This window comes from Balaenoptera physalus, assembly GCF_965194825.1.
Source record: "Balaenoptera physalus genome assembly, chromosome: 13".
In the NCBI taxonomy this organism is placed as follows: Eukaryota; Metazoa; Chordata; class Mammalia; order Artiodactyla; family Balaenopteridae; genus Balaenoptera; species Balaenoptera physalus.
Genome location: NC_138892.1, coordinates 72794379 through 72811407, shown reverse-complemented (window position 1 = coordinate 72811407; position 17029 = coordinate 72794379). Strand labels below are relative to the sequence as shown.

General features: G+C 35.9%; 1 protein-coding gene and 1 long non-coding RNA gene across 8 annotated transcripts in view; one reads left to right on the top strand and one right to left on the bottom strand.

Moving 5' to 3' along the window:
• CNTN1 (contactin 1) overlaps window positions 1-5947 on the top strand; it is a 376331-nt gene extending 370384 nt beyond the window's left edge. For all 7 annotated transcript variants that reach the window (XM_082422551.1, XM_082422545.1, XM_082422546.1 and 4 more), the window contains one exon: window positions 5745-5947. In XM_082422551.1, the coding sequence (XP_082278677.1) occupies window positions 5745-5821 (77 nt within the window). In that variant the 3' untranslated portion in view covers window positions 5822-5947. The remainder of the gene's footprint in view (window positions 1-5744) is intronic.
• The window catches only part of LOC309641933, an 870732-nt gene that overhangs the window by 712302 nt on the left and 141401 nt on the right, over window positions 1-17029 (bottom strand). The gene's annotated exons all lie outside the window — the stretch shown is intronic.

Here is a 17029-nt window from a genome sequence, read left to right as displayed (position 1 = left end):
CAAGAGACCTATTTGAAGCAGAGCCAACTAACTTTTTAAAAAGATACGTCTTTTAATTCTTAATAAGCATTAGACAATTTATAAAAATAAAAATTCTGATATATGACCCAAAGAAAATTTTAACATTAACCTCACTGAGTTACAGGAGTTTTATTCCAAATTCTATACCAGTTTCTAGGCAAGGGTAAAAAATCAGGTGTGAATCAGGAAAAGGGTGGGGGGAATCATGAAAAAGAAAATATGAAAGGGAGAAGAGACATATAAGATAGAAATTCCAGAAATGAATTAACCAATAAAGAATCTATAATTGTTTTGTCTCAGACATTCTGTAAAATCCCAGTAGTCAAGACAAATTTTGAAGTACTTGTTTTTGCCTCAATGGCTTCACATCCTTCAAGTGTTAAGTCCTGAATTTTTTTAAAAATTTTCTTGGTCAGAAAATTCATTCATACATTAAATTATGTGTCAATATCTGAAAGTAAAAAGCAGCTCTTCCTCCTTTAACCTTTGTTTTCACCCATTTCTTCCACAAAATTTAAGAAAATAAGTGCCATTTTCTCATTTAAACCTCACAACAATCTAATGGGTAAACGGACACAAATAATTTTCCAAAGGGTACACAGCCAGTAAATGATAGACCCAGAATTGCCAATGGGTCAGGCTAACTCCAAAAACAAAGCTCGTAATCAATACCTGAGATCAGAAAGTGTTGACGTCTTCTTAAGCGACCCTCCTCGTTGGCCACAGTGATTGGTTGAGGGATGGGAACCTGTTCCAAGCTAGTTCAATCACACAAATGCACTAATTCAGCCACAGTATTGGTCTGAAAGTAGGTATATGACTCAGACTCTGCAAATAAGGATCTTTCCTTGAGAGTTTTGTCACTGGAATTGGGGTAAAAAAAAAATATCATCTCTTTGATCTTGAGAATGTATGATTGTGAACTTGACTCTCTTGTCTGCCTTGAGAAGTCAGTCTGAGAATGTGAGGCAATCTGCAAAGGAAGAAGACATGAAAGTCAGAAACGTGGCAGACACAGGTATTCAGTTAACTAGCTCTAGTTGTCCAAAAGCAGTGCAAAATCAGCTTTTTCTTCAGTTGAGTTCCAGTTACTTAAAACCAGAGATCCCAGACTACCATGTCACAGAGGAGATCAACTTGAGCTAGACTACTACAGAAAAGTCCAATATGCCCCATGTTTATAGGTGAAAGGACATTTCAGGAATGTTTGTGATCTAAAAGGACACAATGTGTGACTTGGGAACAGTAAGTAGACATACATGTCTCAAATGTAAGTTGTCTGCAGGGGACACCTGCCTTATCTATTGTTTTGATTTGTTTTTATCCAACTACTTTTCAAAACATACAGTGTAGGACTGTATAAAGAGATGAACAACATCAAATGTAGTATGAATCACTATCATTTACAGAAGTTTTCTACCAGCTATGCACTTTTTGAAGTGCTCTACATAAAGCAGCTGTTTTCAAACTGTGATATGCAGAGCCCTACACATTGCCTGGAGTGATGGGCTTGGGGGAGTACAGGTACAAGCATGAACATAAAGGAGGCAACAAACCTGTGGTCTCCTGCCCCAGGCCCATCTTTAAATAAAGCATCCCCTCTCCCTGCTTGTTCAGTAAATGGGCTTCCACATGTGATTGTTTCTGAAGAAAGGTTATGCTGCTAAAATATATATAACAACCATTGATACACATCTTCTCCATACTCACAATAAAGTCATGAGATATATTACCCCTGTTTTATACTTGAAGGAACTAGGGCATAAAAATATTAAAGAACATGCTCAAGATGACCTAGCCAGTAAGAGGCAGAGGCAGTATTTGGACTCTCGCTTTCTTTGCCTGGTTCTAGAGCCCCATTACACTATTCCCAGTATTCCCTTACATCTCCTGCTAGGACAGTGACCTGCTTACAGACCCTCATATTTGCCTGTTTGTTCTTAAAATCTAAACAACCAAGGACCAGTTACAAAGCTGTAGTCTGATAGATAGTTGGACTACCTGTAATTGACTGGATGTAACAAGGAAACGTACCCCAGAGCAGTCGTGGAACACCACTCAAGTGGGAAGGAGAAACATCTTATGTAAGATTTGAGTTCTTACTGAAGAATCCGGAGGAAGGTCTAAGGGAAGAAGCAATCAGTTCTGGATCAGTTGCTGTTTCTAAGATGAGGACAGGAGTATCAGGAATGAACTAGGGTTGGGAGCCGTCTCAAGGGGAGAGTAGTTAAGCAATTGGGTGTTCCTAGTGAAAGATGGGAAGAGTAAAGCAGGTGTGGAGTATCACTGGTAACACAGCACTAGCCACTCAATGAAGGGGTCATTTGTGCATGTTCCAGCTGCTGCGTGACCTTGGCAGTGTCTCCATTTAAGTTCAAGCTGGCATTATCTGTGTCTGTCATACTACTAACCTGAATAAAGGCAGGTGACTTTGTTCTTTTTCCCTCTGAGCTGATTTTTACTCTCAATCCCAAACAGACTTTTACTCTTATATTTTTCTAAACTTGCTGCTATCCCAGCAGGAGTTTTATTGAATTCGACAAATTTCAACAGCAAACACCCACTGACGTGTACCTAACACACCTAATATATATGAAGCATACACCTAGGCATGGGGATCAATCATCTTATCAAAACGCTTTCTTCCCTCAGCCCAGGGTTATAAGGCTTTGAAGGAATCCAAAGTAACATCCTATCAAGACAAGTTGGAGAACCCCTTGGACTGAGCAGTAAAATAAGGCCTTTCTGATACTGCAGATTTTTAATATCATCTCTCTGATAAGAGATGCAGGTCGCAGTGGTTGACTTTGTCTTCTTTAAATCCCCGTGTCCTACCCCTTCACTTTCTCTCCCACTTTGTGCTCTGCAATCAGAAAAGGTTCAGGGCTTTTAATTGGAAGAATTATTCATATTATAACTTTATGGTACAAGAACTCACTATATGCTGGGCTTGGTATTAGACAACACACCTGAAAATATGATTTGGATATATTCCCTGTCCTGAAGTTGTTCACAATCTAGAGATATTAACAGGTGTGATTATAAACATGACACCACAAGGAGAAAATTCCAAGTATTAATAGTAAACATTAGCAATTTAGATTGGACCATGGTGTCTAAACTTAAGCATCAGAAAAGAGATTTGTATTAAAAACTGACTAGAGGGGCTGTCTATTTAGTATAAAACCTGAAGAGATTGTTAAGCACTGCTTAATTTTTAATTAAATTTCTCTTCTCAATATATAACTCTCTCTAGCAGGAATCCTTCCTGAGGGAAAAATAAATCTGGGCAGTTTAGGTTAAAAAAAATCAAGAAATCCAATGGAAGAGACATAGTATTCTAAATTGGCCTTACATTTGTTCTTATAGGCAAAAGTAATTAACCAGACTGATGATTTTTTCATGTTTGATATTCAGTAGCTATGTGAAAAGCAAAATATACATTTACTACATACCATGTTAAGTACTGAAATTATGCTTGATATACATTTTGTTGGATGGAAAACAAATATATGTTTTAAACCCCTCAAGAATATAGGGATCCCACATTTAAAATGACTTTAAATAGTAATTCAGTCAGGTCTCTAATTTGTGTTTGCAATGTGGAAGAGAATTGAAGATGAAGACCACAATTACATAAGCTTGAGCCATTAGAGAAATTAAATATAACACACATAAACATGAAGATTTTATTTTAAATAAATCAAATATCCTGATGTTGAAGCCACAAATTATGAAATTGTGTTTGGTTTTCATACTAACACCAAAACTTCAAAATGGCATCCACAATTGACTAACCTTCTTTCCGTGGCCACAGTTTGTACTTAGCCAACCCACATATTCAGGCAAATACATGAATGTGTACCCATCACTGATGTAATTCGTGGTCAAAGACAGAGCATTGCAGAGACCCTGTAGTCATTCTCAGACAAAGGTCTTCAGGAAAGATCTTTTAAATTAGGTCAAACATTGAAAGCTAATGTTTTTCTGTGTGATTAAGGTTTATTATTGGTCATCTTACAGAATAAAATAATACGTGGGCTGTGGCATAGTTTTAAAATATCTGTGTAGAAAAATAGAAGGGAAAATACTGCAAGAATAAAGACACTTTGAAACAGCTTAGGTGCTCTGCTTTCCCATATGTCATTTATTTTCCCCCTGTGCCCTTGCCTTGACACTTTAAGTGCAAGATGTAGTGTCCTAATGCTTTTCCAGAACTGGTACCTTTCCAAAGCTATCTGTAGAAAGTGCCAGAGAGGTAGAAAGAGCATGGACTTTGGAGCCAGGCCAATCTGAGATCTAATCCTGGCTCTGCCTTCTACTGGCCACTGGCCTTGAACAAGTCATTTTACCTGAATCTGAGTTACATAATCTATAAAGTCAGGAAAATAAGATCTGCCATCATAAGCTATTGTATAAATGTCATAATACATATAAATGGCCAGTGTGGTGTCTGTCTTGTGGCTGTAGAACAGTGAATAGCAGCTATCATGGTCATTATTTGTGTCATCATTGCTACCGATAATGCCGTTATGCATTATCATAAAGAGGCTATAAGCAGCTACTCGAGGGATGTTTATATTGTGCTTGCGGTTCTGCCCTCACTTTTACCTTCACTGTCCTGCTCATTTCTAAGAACCCCTTTATCAGTGTCTGATAATGTTTTCTCTCTTATACTTTCCATGCAGCACTGAATGCTGCTAACAGGGCAATAGCGGAATGCAGGTAGACACAATCATCTTCCACCTTACAGGGAGTATGACTGTGCCTTCAAGGACCAAATTCGAGAGAAATGGCCTTGAATCTTCCTAAACGTAAGAGGAATATTCCAAAGAAAGGTCTATTTAGGCAACTATTGATATAGTAGATAACAATGATTTAAAGTTTCAAATTTAGAGAATAAACTTCCAAAAATGGACACAAGTCTATTATATTTACAAGCTGTATTTTTTGCTCGTTGAAGAGAGCACCTAATAATTGTGGAGAGTTGAAAGGAAGAGTGTACCTTCTTGGTCCCGCTTTTCAGCCCTTTCTCAAGAATTCCAGTGAAGCCGGACTTGGACCCATAAACTTACCTGACCACAGGAAGAGCCCTTCTAGGCATCATTCAAGACATAATTTAAGTCTGTAGAATATTACATCATTTTTATTCTTCATTTACATAACATCCCTCAGGGCAATTGTTCTTTGGATAAAAATTTGAATAGATTATTTATTATTATCAAAAATACATTTTAAAATCATTGTGTATAAGCCCCTAAATGTTTTAAAACCATTAGGATATGAAATCATGTAGGATCTTCCAGTATACCTATGATGTCATTGCCCCATGTAACGTTATTAACATTTTTGCTGCATCTCTTTATCTTATTTTTTCACAGCTTACTTACGATTTTTCACTTATTTATACATGTTTCCTGACCTAGTGCCTTCTGGTAGGAGTTCGGGACTGCTGGATCACAGGAAAAACAGAAACATTTGCGATCTTATTATCGTAAATGATTTATATGAGCTTTTGGTATAAACAGTCCACACAGTCTCACATGCAAAATCCTTGATCAAACATTTTTGTTTTTCTTAAGTCACTTAAGACTAAGTGAAGCTAGTATTTTTTTAAAGGAACCACTTGGGTTTCAGGGTTACATAATACCCATAGCAGGGTAAATGAGCAACAGTGACTGTTATCAATGAAATAATATGCACTTTTTTGGTTTACATTATAGGTGCGTCCATCCTATCACCATGTCTTCTTGGCTTCCTGCTGCCTGCCCTTGGCATCCTTGTCTACTTGGAATTCTGAATGTGGCGTGACAACTGCTGCTCCCAGCCCAGTTCAGAGGACACCCTGCATCTCTGTGATGACTACAATTCCTTCCAATTCCTGCAACTCCATCCTAAGCCAAATAAATTATACTTTAACAAACTATCCAACTGATTTACAACATATGTTATGACTGAGGCATTCAGGAACCCCTTCATCCAAAAGAATAAACTTTTAAATGGGTATAAAATGATTTTTAACTCGTTCCAATATGCCTTATAAACACCACTTAACCTAATTCTGTGACAGTTGCATGATTTAATCCAATGGGACAATTTACAGTGTTCAATTCAATACCATAGGCTGTAGAGTGAAAGTAAAATCACCATACACAGGTGCTTTAAATTTAATAACAAGTTGTGAAATATAATAGAGGTTGAAACGTTGATTGTATGTGGTAAATGTAAGCGTAATACAGTCTCTTGTACTATCCTCTCTGTTTTGGGTCCTGCATATTTTTGAATGGCCCCTATCATTCATGGCATTTTGAGTTTTCTTTAAAAAAAAAGTATAACTAAAGCATTTAACATAATTTCCAATACCAAATCATTCTACTGAATGAGTTGGATGATTTTGAATATTGAAAACCAAATTCTAGAACTTATTTTCAGTATTCTTATTTTGGAAGTAAGTAATTTTCTAAATATTTGTTTTTCAGAATCAGTAATACTCTAAGTTAGTTTTTTAATAGTAAAATTAATATACTACATGAAGTTTTTTTTTACTTTTGTATTCTACTCTGACATTATTTTATGCTTTTCTTATCATCAATTTCAAACCTCAAAAAATCACAGCTCTTGTGTTAGAGTATCATCATGTTGCTGTATTTATTCATATGTGAAATGATGAATTTTGAGAAGTAGAGTGCTTCCATTTTTTAATTGAGATGTGACAGTCTTTACACAGCTAGGAATAAATGACAGTTAAGTGAATATCAGAATTAAATAATATTCTAGTGACTTTGTTTTTGTTCTTCATTCTAAGTAAAGCCTCTCTTTATTAAAGGTATGGAATCAAGAAATCACCTGTAGCTTGGAAAAACTACAGTATTCCCTATTTTTTTTAATTTAGTTTTAAACTCATTTCCTGCTTCAATGCAATACCGAAAACTGGCTATGAATACCAAATCAAGATGTTGCTAATGGTACTTTGAAGAGTATGCAAAACTGGAAGGCCGGGAGGAGACAAATAACGTGTCTGTCCAGTGGTCTCCCAAGTGTTGGTGCTTTAGGTTTTTATAAGTTGTGAAAAGGAAGATGCACATTTCTTCATTCTCCATGGTGTGCACGGAAATGTGTTTGAGTGTGGATGTGAAAGAAATCGAGTAATAAAGGATTAGCTGGCTTATGAAATAGTGCAATGTCTGATGCTTCAAGAGGTATAATCCTATTTTATTAGCACAACCTTGCTAGCTAATTAGAGATAGAGTTTATCTTTTTAGAAAGGATACCTTATAGGTTCATAAAAAAAATATTTACAGGAAGCAAAATAGATCTATTACTATTTTACCCCCCTTTCTTTAATTTGTATAATTTTTGTACTATATATCTATGTATAAATGTTTAGGGTTTTCATTATGAAAATACCAATAAATATTTCATTAGTTTACATTTAACTCTTTGTTATAAAATGAAACTTTTTAAAAGTAAGTGAAAGGGATGATTCTCCAGTGGAAGTATGTCAACAGTCTTGAGATCGTTACCAGATTTCATAAAATATTTAATTATTTGAAAGAAAAACAAAATCTCTTCATACTTTAGGGAAACGAATACTCTGTGAGCCTTCTGTACAAATGTTTGTGTTTTCATTGTTACACTTTGGGGTTTTCCTTTTGCAATGTGACCCATGTTGGGCATTTTTATATAGTCAACAACTAAATCTTTTGCCAAATGCATGCTTGCCTTTTATTTTCTAATGTATGGTAATAAAGAGCAAAACTGGTTTTGCATGAAATGGTTCTGAAAGGTAAGAAGAAAACAGACTTTGGAGGTAGTTTGTTTAATTTTAAATTTGTGGCAGAGATAAGGTAGATTAAAATCTCTCATACACCGATAACTCAAGCTTTTCATTTCCTCATACAAGTGTACAAATTTGACTGGGACCATCAGTTTTAAACTGTTGTCAAACTAACTAATGTATCATCTGCTTTAAGACGCAAGATTCTTAATTAAACTTTATATAGATATAGATACATCTGTTGTTTCTTTGTATTTCAAGGAAAGGTGATAGTAGTTTTATTTGATACTGATAAATATTGAATTGATTTTTTTAGTTATTTTTTATCATTTTTTCAATGGAGTAGTATAGGACTGTGCTTTGTCCTTTTTATGAATGAAAACAAATTATAAAGAAATAAATGTCTTACTGTTACCCAAGAAACAACAATTGTCCTTTCAATTTACCTGAAGTTGAAAATTCATTTTTAGAGGGTTTTCATTAAAGGTTTAATAGCATGGGAAAAAAACATTACATGTTAAACAGCAGTTCAATGTTTGAAGCATTCTACAAAAAATATACACACAAACATAGAGCTACACGCATACACACACACACAGGCATTATTACAGTGAAATACTATCGCCTGGGAGATAACTTCAGTTTATGGAGAGGTCAGTGCATTTCACTCAATCGTGCTGGACACTAAAGCAAGCTGCTAGATGCTGAAAAAATAAGAGACTAGATAAACCCTGAATTAACTGATACTCTTAATAGAAGAATTTACATAAAAGCATAACTCTACAGACAGGAATCTGGTTCAGGTAAAGCTTTCTCTGAGTCCTGAGCCAGACTGAGCCCCAAATTCTGAATGCCAGAGCTTCCTGTGTTTCTGGCTTACAATCCTCCCCTGTGTTCTGATTGTGATTTCTCATTGGCATTCTGACCTCCTTTCCTGTTTCATGAAGCTTGCTTCCACCCTGCATCCTGGTTTCCCTTTTAGACCCTGCCTCTGTTTCTTGACCTTAAGGATTATATTACTTCCATTCTAATATTTAGCTTTTGGTATTTGACCTTGGATTGACCCCATCTCTAATTCCCCAGGCTTTGGGAGATCAAAGCTTCTTTCTGTGAGAGCATTTTCCCTGTTAGCTGTTCTCAAACCTGGTCGTCCATCAGGATGACCTGGAGAATTTGAAAAAATAAAATAGATTCCTTAGCTGTTAGTTCAGACTTACCAAATCAGAATCTGGGCAGTGAGGCATAGGGATCTTTCTAGGTTGTTCAGGAGTGTCTGAAAAGGAGCCAGGTTTGAGAATCACAGATTTTCATCATTATTACAAGGTAGATTAACTGATGTTTTAAACTGAATCAACAATATTAACATCATGGATACATAATTTAAATATCTCTTAAGAAAAAAATCCATTCTCTTGGTTTGTCTAAAATGCTAATTTGTTCATTTGCTCTCTTTTGCTTCTACATCTTAAGTATCAAAAGGCTATATACTTTTTGTCTATTAAAAATATCCCCTAATTTGTTTGTGTCTAAAATCCAAGCAGCAGACTGAAATGCACTTCAGAAGATTTTTTTCTCTAGAGGAATGTGGATTTTACTTTTTTCTTTCTTTTTTCTTCAAGTAACTTGGAAAGTTAATTAAATTTTAATACCTAATTTCCTGAGTCTCTAATCTTCTGGAGATGCTTAATAAAAAGATTGATGAAAGGTGCCCCCTCCCCAACGTGAACATTTTTTTTTCTTCACAATGGGAAACATGGCGGTTTTGAATGAGTTGACTTTAAAATTAGTTGATGGGGAGGCCAAAATTAGGTTTCTACATTGTTTATCATATTTTAAAAACAGGTTTCACTTTTCAGTTACCAGTAATAGATTTGATGCTTGGGGAAATATACCAGTACCCATGATGCTATTACAGTTCGGCTTTAGAATTCAGTCAGGCTCATCCTAAGGCAAAACTGTAAAGTGAAAGAACTTGGTCTTCATCTATCCTATCTCCTCAGTCAGGCTCTTTTGCTTGATGGAAGCTGCCCTAAAAGCAATCCCCTATACCTTCATACCTTCTTGTATTAGTTTCCTAGGGCTGCCACACAAATGACCACAAACTGAGTGCTTCCAATAACAGAAATCTATCTCTTACAGTTCTGGAAGCTGGAAGTCAGAAATCAAGGTGTCAGCAAGGTTGGTTCTCTGAGGGAGAGTCTGTCTGTTCCGTGCCTCTCTTGTAGCTTCTTGTGGTTGCAGGCAATTCTTGGTGTTTCTTGGTTTGCAGCTGCATGTCTCCAATCTCTGCTTCTATTGTCATGTGACATTCTCCCTTTGTATCTTTGTGTCTAAATTTCTCCCTTCTCATAAGAGCACCAGTCATCGGATTAGGGCCCACCCTAATCCAGTCTGACATCATCTTAACTTGATTACATCTGCAAAGACCTTATTTCCAAATAGATTCCAGCTGGATATAAATCTTGATTCATATCATAGATTCCAGCTGGATATAAATCTTGGTAGAATATTATTCAACCCAGTATACATTCTTTTCATCTTTTTAAAACCTGTATATGCCCCACTCACACTAATGAGGATATGATTGAAAAGCTGCTCTAAGCGTGCTTTCATAAAACATTTATGTTGATAACATACAACAGTATGGATGAATTTCAAATGCATTATGCTAAATGAAAAGAAGCCAGATTCAAAAGGCTGTGTGATTCCATTTATATGACATTCTGGAAAAGGCAAAACTCTAGGGACAGAGAACATGTCAGTGGTTATCAAGCATTAAGAATAGGAGGGGGGTTTGACTACAAAGGGACAGCATGAGGGAAGTCTTGGGGGTGCCAAAACTGGTGGCAGTGACACAAATCTATTGGTCAAAAGTCATACAACTGTACAACAAAAGGGTGAGTTTTACTACATGTACATTTTAAAAACTTTTAAAATGCAGTTATGTGAAGATCATGGGCATTGGACAAACCTGTGATCATGTTCTAACTCTGTTATTACCTTGTGAGATACCTTGTAAGACCTTGGGCAAGTAATGTGACATTTGGAAGATAGTTTCCTTTCCCATAAAGTGAGGATAACACTTTTCAATCATTCAGAATCGTTTCAGTTGCAAATGACAGATACTCAACTCAAATAAGCTTAAGAAAAACAAGGAATTTATTGGCTCAAATAATGGCATCTGCGAGATATAAAGGCAGTATTTAAAGGCTTAAATAATGTTCTCAGCAGCCTGTCTCTCCATCCACTGATTCTAGTTGTCTCTGTGCACACATTTCATTTTTAGGCAGGCTATCTCCTTGTGACAGGAATCACAGGTGCTGACCGTTCCAAGCCTACATTCTGCTGACTAGTGGCCCCAAAGAAATAGGGACTCTTTTTCTGACCTAATACAGATACCAAATCTCATTAAAGACTCATATTATCCCCAGGAGGTTGGCCATCAGGGGCCATCACTGGCCTCCTGCCTGTCCTTCTGAATAATTGGAAGGTGACAAGAGCACTGTAATGGAAATTCCACCAGGGCCACATGGAGTGGAAAGGGATGATTCCCCTAAAAGAAATATCAGGTGCTATTAACAGAAGGAGGGTATTGGACAGACAAAAACATTCTCCACTCCACTTATTCTTCCTAAAATTCTATGAGTTAAAAAGATGATAGAGTTAAAATGCTTAGCATATAGTATTAATATATTCCCCCAAAATCTTAAATTTCCTCTCCCACCATGACTTTTCACCAGATATATGCAAATTAGCATTTAGGGCTTCTAAAAATCTTAACTCAGGTGATTGCATAGCTGTCTGTTTATATCTAGAACAGAGCTTAGCATTCAGTCAACTCAAAGTCACCTATCCTTGGTCAGGTAGAGCTGATTTAGTTGAACCGAATGCAATAGCAGAATTTAAAAGAATAAGGAAAAGGGTCTGTTGGCTCTGAAATCTTCCTTTTACTACATTTAAATGTATAACATTTTCAATGATGAGGTGTGAGGAGAAACCACTGTCAAGCGGTCCTTTCTACACTTTTTTCATTATTTCTAAGAAAGAATGATGTGTATATCCAGACATAGCACAAGTTTTCAAGGGACTTTAGAACTTCAGTGGAAAATCTTATCCATATAGATCATCATGCCAATTAATCAATGGGAAGGGGCATACCATATTAAAGTGGTGAAAACACATACACCATTTTAAGTGAACTATATTAGTTATTTATCGCCACAATAATGCTGCAGAAACACAACCCCAAAACCTCAGTGACATGTAACAATAAACATTAATTGCTCACACATCAGGGTCAGCAGATCAGAAATGTGGCTTTGCTAATGTGAACTGGGCTTTCTCACTCACTGGAGAGCAGGCTGACTGTCAAATGTTAGAGACTGCCTTTAGTTGGGGCCTTTAGGGCAACTTGGATCTGCTCCACTTTTCTCTCATCTTCCAGCAGGCTAATTCTGACATGTTGTCATGACAATGGCAGAGGTGCAAGGAAGCAAATGGAAACGTGCATGTACATTTTCAAGCCTTCTCTTGCCTCATGACTGCTAATATCCTATTAACCAAATCAAGTCATATTATAAAACCCAGAGCCTAGGAGCAGGGCAGGTCATTCACGTATGTGGGTGGGTACCTTATAGTTACAAGCAAAGGGTGTGGATATAGGGAATACTGACGAATTGGAGCCAAACGATGCAGTCTACCACAGACATTTACCGAATCCCATTGGATCTAAAAGGCCATTAATTTTACCATTAAGAAAGAAAAAATACTCCTAATTAAATTATAACACAACGTTTGTTTATCATGTAGAATTTTATTTTATATTTATGGAAATAGTTATTTACACAAAAATTTTTATGACTTGTGATTCTTATGCATAGACAAGAAGGAAACTATGTACAAAATAAATTGTGTAATATAGTCCTAAATATTTCCACATTCAGAATATGACTCTTCTAAATCAATCTTAAACTCTGAGTAATTGATATTTGTGTTTTGCCACAAAATACTATTCTTTGGTGGTATTGGTATATGCATCATTTCTTAAAAGAATGCTCCAGTATTTATTCCAAATTTCTGATGCTCATTCTGCCAGTATTTTCTCAATCTTATCAGGCATTAATAGACAGTTATTAGGTCCATTTAAAAAATATGTCCATAAATTCTTTGATAGTTCTCCCTTCAGGAGGTAGAAACTAATTCTCCTCCTCTTGAGGTTGTGCTGGATTTAAGGACTCATTTCTAGTGAATAGAATAAAGCAGAAGTGACAGTGCAGGACTTTGGAAACTAGGTCATAAAAAGCCCATGTGGTTTCCATGGTTTCCATTTTGGTCTGTCTGTCTGTCTGTCTCTCTCTCTCTCTTTCTCAGATCAATTGTTCTGGGAAATGCTAACTGCCATGTTGAGGAAGCGTTCAGGCAGCCCTATGAAGATGACCACATAGTGAGAAACTGAGACCCCTACCAACAGCCATGTGAGTGAGCCATCTTGCAAGCACACCCCAGTCCCAGTCAAGCTTTCACATGACTGCAGCCTTGGCTAAAAGCTTAATTGCAGTCTTCGAAAGACACTGAGCAAGAGCTACCCAACCAAAATGCTCCCAGGTTCATGACCCTCATGAACTGCATGAGATAACAAATATTTGATGTTTCAGGCCACTAAGTTTTGGGGGTAGTATGTTATACATAGAATAAAATAAAGACTCTTGCTGACAAGAATTTTAAGCAAATGAAATTGTCTGATCTGGCCAACAGGAATAAAAAATGTTATCCCTATATGTCCAGATGCTCTATTTCCGTAAATTTCTGTACATAAAAAAATTTTTGGTTTTAATGATGAATCATAAGACATTTAAAAAGCAATTAAACTCAACATGTGTTATCCCCAAAATACTCCTAATTCAACTGAAGTAATGCCAATATAAACAGCTATGACCAAAGTCACATACACGCAGGCAGTGACAACTAAGTCATTATTGTCTTCTGGCTGACGGCAATTAAGAGATGCCATAAATTGTAAGATGCATTCCATTTTCAGAGATATTAACATGTAAAAATCACTGGATGTACTAGAAATGATAAAATATGGTATTTAACAACCCTTATGAATACTTACAGCTTCTGGACCAAATTTGAGTTAAAGAAGATGAGAGTTATGTTTAGGTTAGGACGCTGAATTTTATTTGTTTAGTTCACTGAGGAAGCAAGACGCCAGCTTAGGTGGCTGGAATCGCAGTGGTGAGCTGAGATGAGCATGGCTGCCAAGGGAAATAGCCTCTCTACATTTACATCTGCCATAAAGATTACAGCTCAAAGTGTTCCACCAGGCTGAAGTGTGTTTCTTTTCATCTTCATAGAGCAGCATAAGACCTTGTATGTAATAAGAACTCAGTACATATATATATATTGAATGGATTATTGAATGAAAAACAAATTTTTAAGTTTTCAGTGTTTTCAGTACATGTTTCTATAAATAATTTTCATATTGCTTGATTGATAATAATAATAATGATAATTACATATATTCTAATATTGCAATATTTGAATATTCTAATATTACAAGAGAATAATAAGCTTTTGACAATGTTGTGTTTACAAGTCTGAGTTTGTGAAAACATCTGGGTGGGGAACAGGTCATCACCAAAGAGGAAGAAATTCACCTACACTTGTACTTTCAGGGAATAGCCAGTACCTCCTTCTCTGAGTATTATTTCTGTAACACTTTATTTCTAAATGTCCACACCTCAGGAGCACAGGATCAGGTTGATATGATCAATAATATTCTGCAATTTGTGGCACACACTAAGTACTGTCTGAGCACAATGTCTCTCATACTTATCATTTATTTATTTATGTATTTATTTATATATTGTATTATGTTTTTTCCATTTAACTCCAGTTCCATATCCTGCCATGCCTTCACTGTCACTTCAGTTCATCTTTTTTGTTTTGTTTACACATGTTGTATGAACAATAAGTAGTATTGTTATATTTGGTTTTATTTACATAAATTATACTTCACTGCATATTTTATTCTGCTTCTCAGTTCTTTCAATTAATATTATTTGTTCTAATCTGTCCATGTTCTATGTCGGTTTAGTTTATTCCTCTAGCTGCCTTTATTACATTTCATTCCTTCATTGCCATTCTCTTAAAATCTCCTCACTAAAAACAATTTGAAAACAAACATCTTTTTACATGCTTCTTTATGTGCCTCTGGGAGAACTTTCCTAGGGTATATATTCAGTGTGGAAGTTTATTAAGTTATAGTATATATGTATAACTTATATTGTCTTATACCTGTGGTTGAAGGTATAGCAATAAACAAAAGAAAGTGACACCAGTTTAAAATGGTGGCTCCAATTTTTCTTCTTCCAGCACCTGATGGCTTCCATTTTCTCACCTGAATTTAAAGTTATATAGATACAAAGTTTAGCTTGTCTAACCAGGTGTGAAGTGCTTTAATTTATATTTCTCTGATGACTAAATATCCTGAGCATCTCTTCGCATGATTATTATACGTATATTCTTCTCCTATGAATTGCCTATAAAAAAATCTTAACAGTCTATAGAAACCTTGAAGATGAAGATATGCATATCCTGTGACTAAGCAATTTCACTCATGGGTATATGTGATAGAAAAATGTGTGCATAGGTGTACCAAGTTAGCAAGTACCAATGTTAGCATTGTTCATATAACTCAAACTTGGAATCAACCCAAATGCCCGTCAATAGTGGCTTAGATAAATTCACTATGGTATTTTTAATATAATGGAATATCATACAGTAAATAATATGAATATTCTACTGCTACACACAATAAGAGTGAATTTTACATGCACATGTTTTTCAAGCTAGACACAAAAGAATACATGCTGTACTGTTTTAAAAGTTCAAGATTAAAGTGTTTAGAACTGATCTGTTTCATTAGAAGTCAGGATATTTGGTTAGCTTTGAGAAGATGGGTAAAGGTAGTGACTGGCAGGGAATATGAAGAGACTTCTGGGGTGATGGCTTTTCCTGATTTGGTGGTAATTGTACTGTGTGAAAATTAATTAATCTCTACACTTAGGACTCATGCATTTTTCAATATGCATAGTATGTTTCAAAAAATAGATTTGGTTAAAAATTCAATAAACCTAATTGTGCATAAGTCTGCATTTCTAATTATGTCTTAAATTAACATTGTTAGGAAATGTGACTATCACATATATCTCCCACAAAGGAGTTATAACACGTTATTCTTAATCAACAAGAAAGATGACTGAAGAAGAAATTATAATCAAGTATGATAAGTCCTATGATAGGGAGAAGTCAAGAAGCTATCAGAGTAGAGCGGGCTTGGCAATGCAGACCAGGAATCAAGAAAAACTTCTCAGAGAGGATAGTGTTTAAGGTACTACCTGGTGTGTGTGGGTTAGCAGCGGGGGGAGGCTGGGAGAGAGTGTTACACTGAGATGAGAAGAATGTGCCTGGCAAGGGAAAGTCACTGTGAAGGGACCAAGTTGAGAGTGGCTTGGTGAGATTTAGAAGTTGAAATGTATGAGGACCCAGGCTGGAGTGATATCTTCGTGGATCATGAGGGCCCTGTGAGTCCTGGTAATGAAACTGTGCTTTAATTTACCACATTGGAGGGTGAAATAATAAGGTTTGCCTTTTAAGCCTAGTTCAGACTACAGTGTAGACAGTGGCTTGGAAATGAGCAGTACTGGAGTGAGGGAAACAGTTAGAGACCAGTAGTAGCAATAATCCAGGTAGAAAGGATGGTGGCCTGAAATCCTTTTGTCGTGGAGGAAAATAAAGAAAGTAGACAGACTTTAGAGATGTCTAATAAGCCAAATTAAGAGAACTCATCATTTGATTGGATATGGTAAGTAGAAGAAATGAAAAATGTTGAGAATTATTTACTTGTTTCAGGTTTAGCTATTTTTCCTAAAAAATAACCAATGCTTTCAAATGACTTCAGAAATGATTTTGAATACTTTTAAATATTTGCACTGAATCTTTATAATTATAGCATTTATATTATGCTCATACTGTTCATGGCCATGACTAGAAAAAAATAATACAATATCTGGAGGAAGACAACTTAATGCATGATAATCTGTTGAAGTAAAGTAAAAGTCTGAAATACCTTCATGAGACTGAAAAGACTTGCCTACGTGAGCAAAGATAAATCAGATTGTCCCAAAGTTTCTCTAATTTTTTTGTGGTTTGTCCATGATGAGCTTT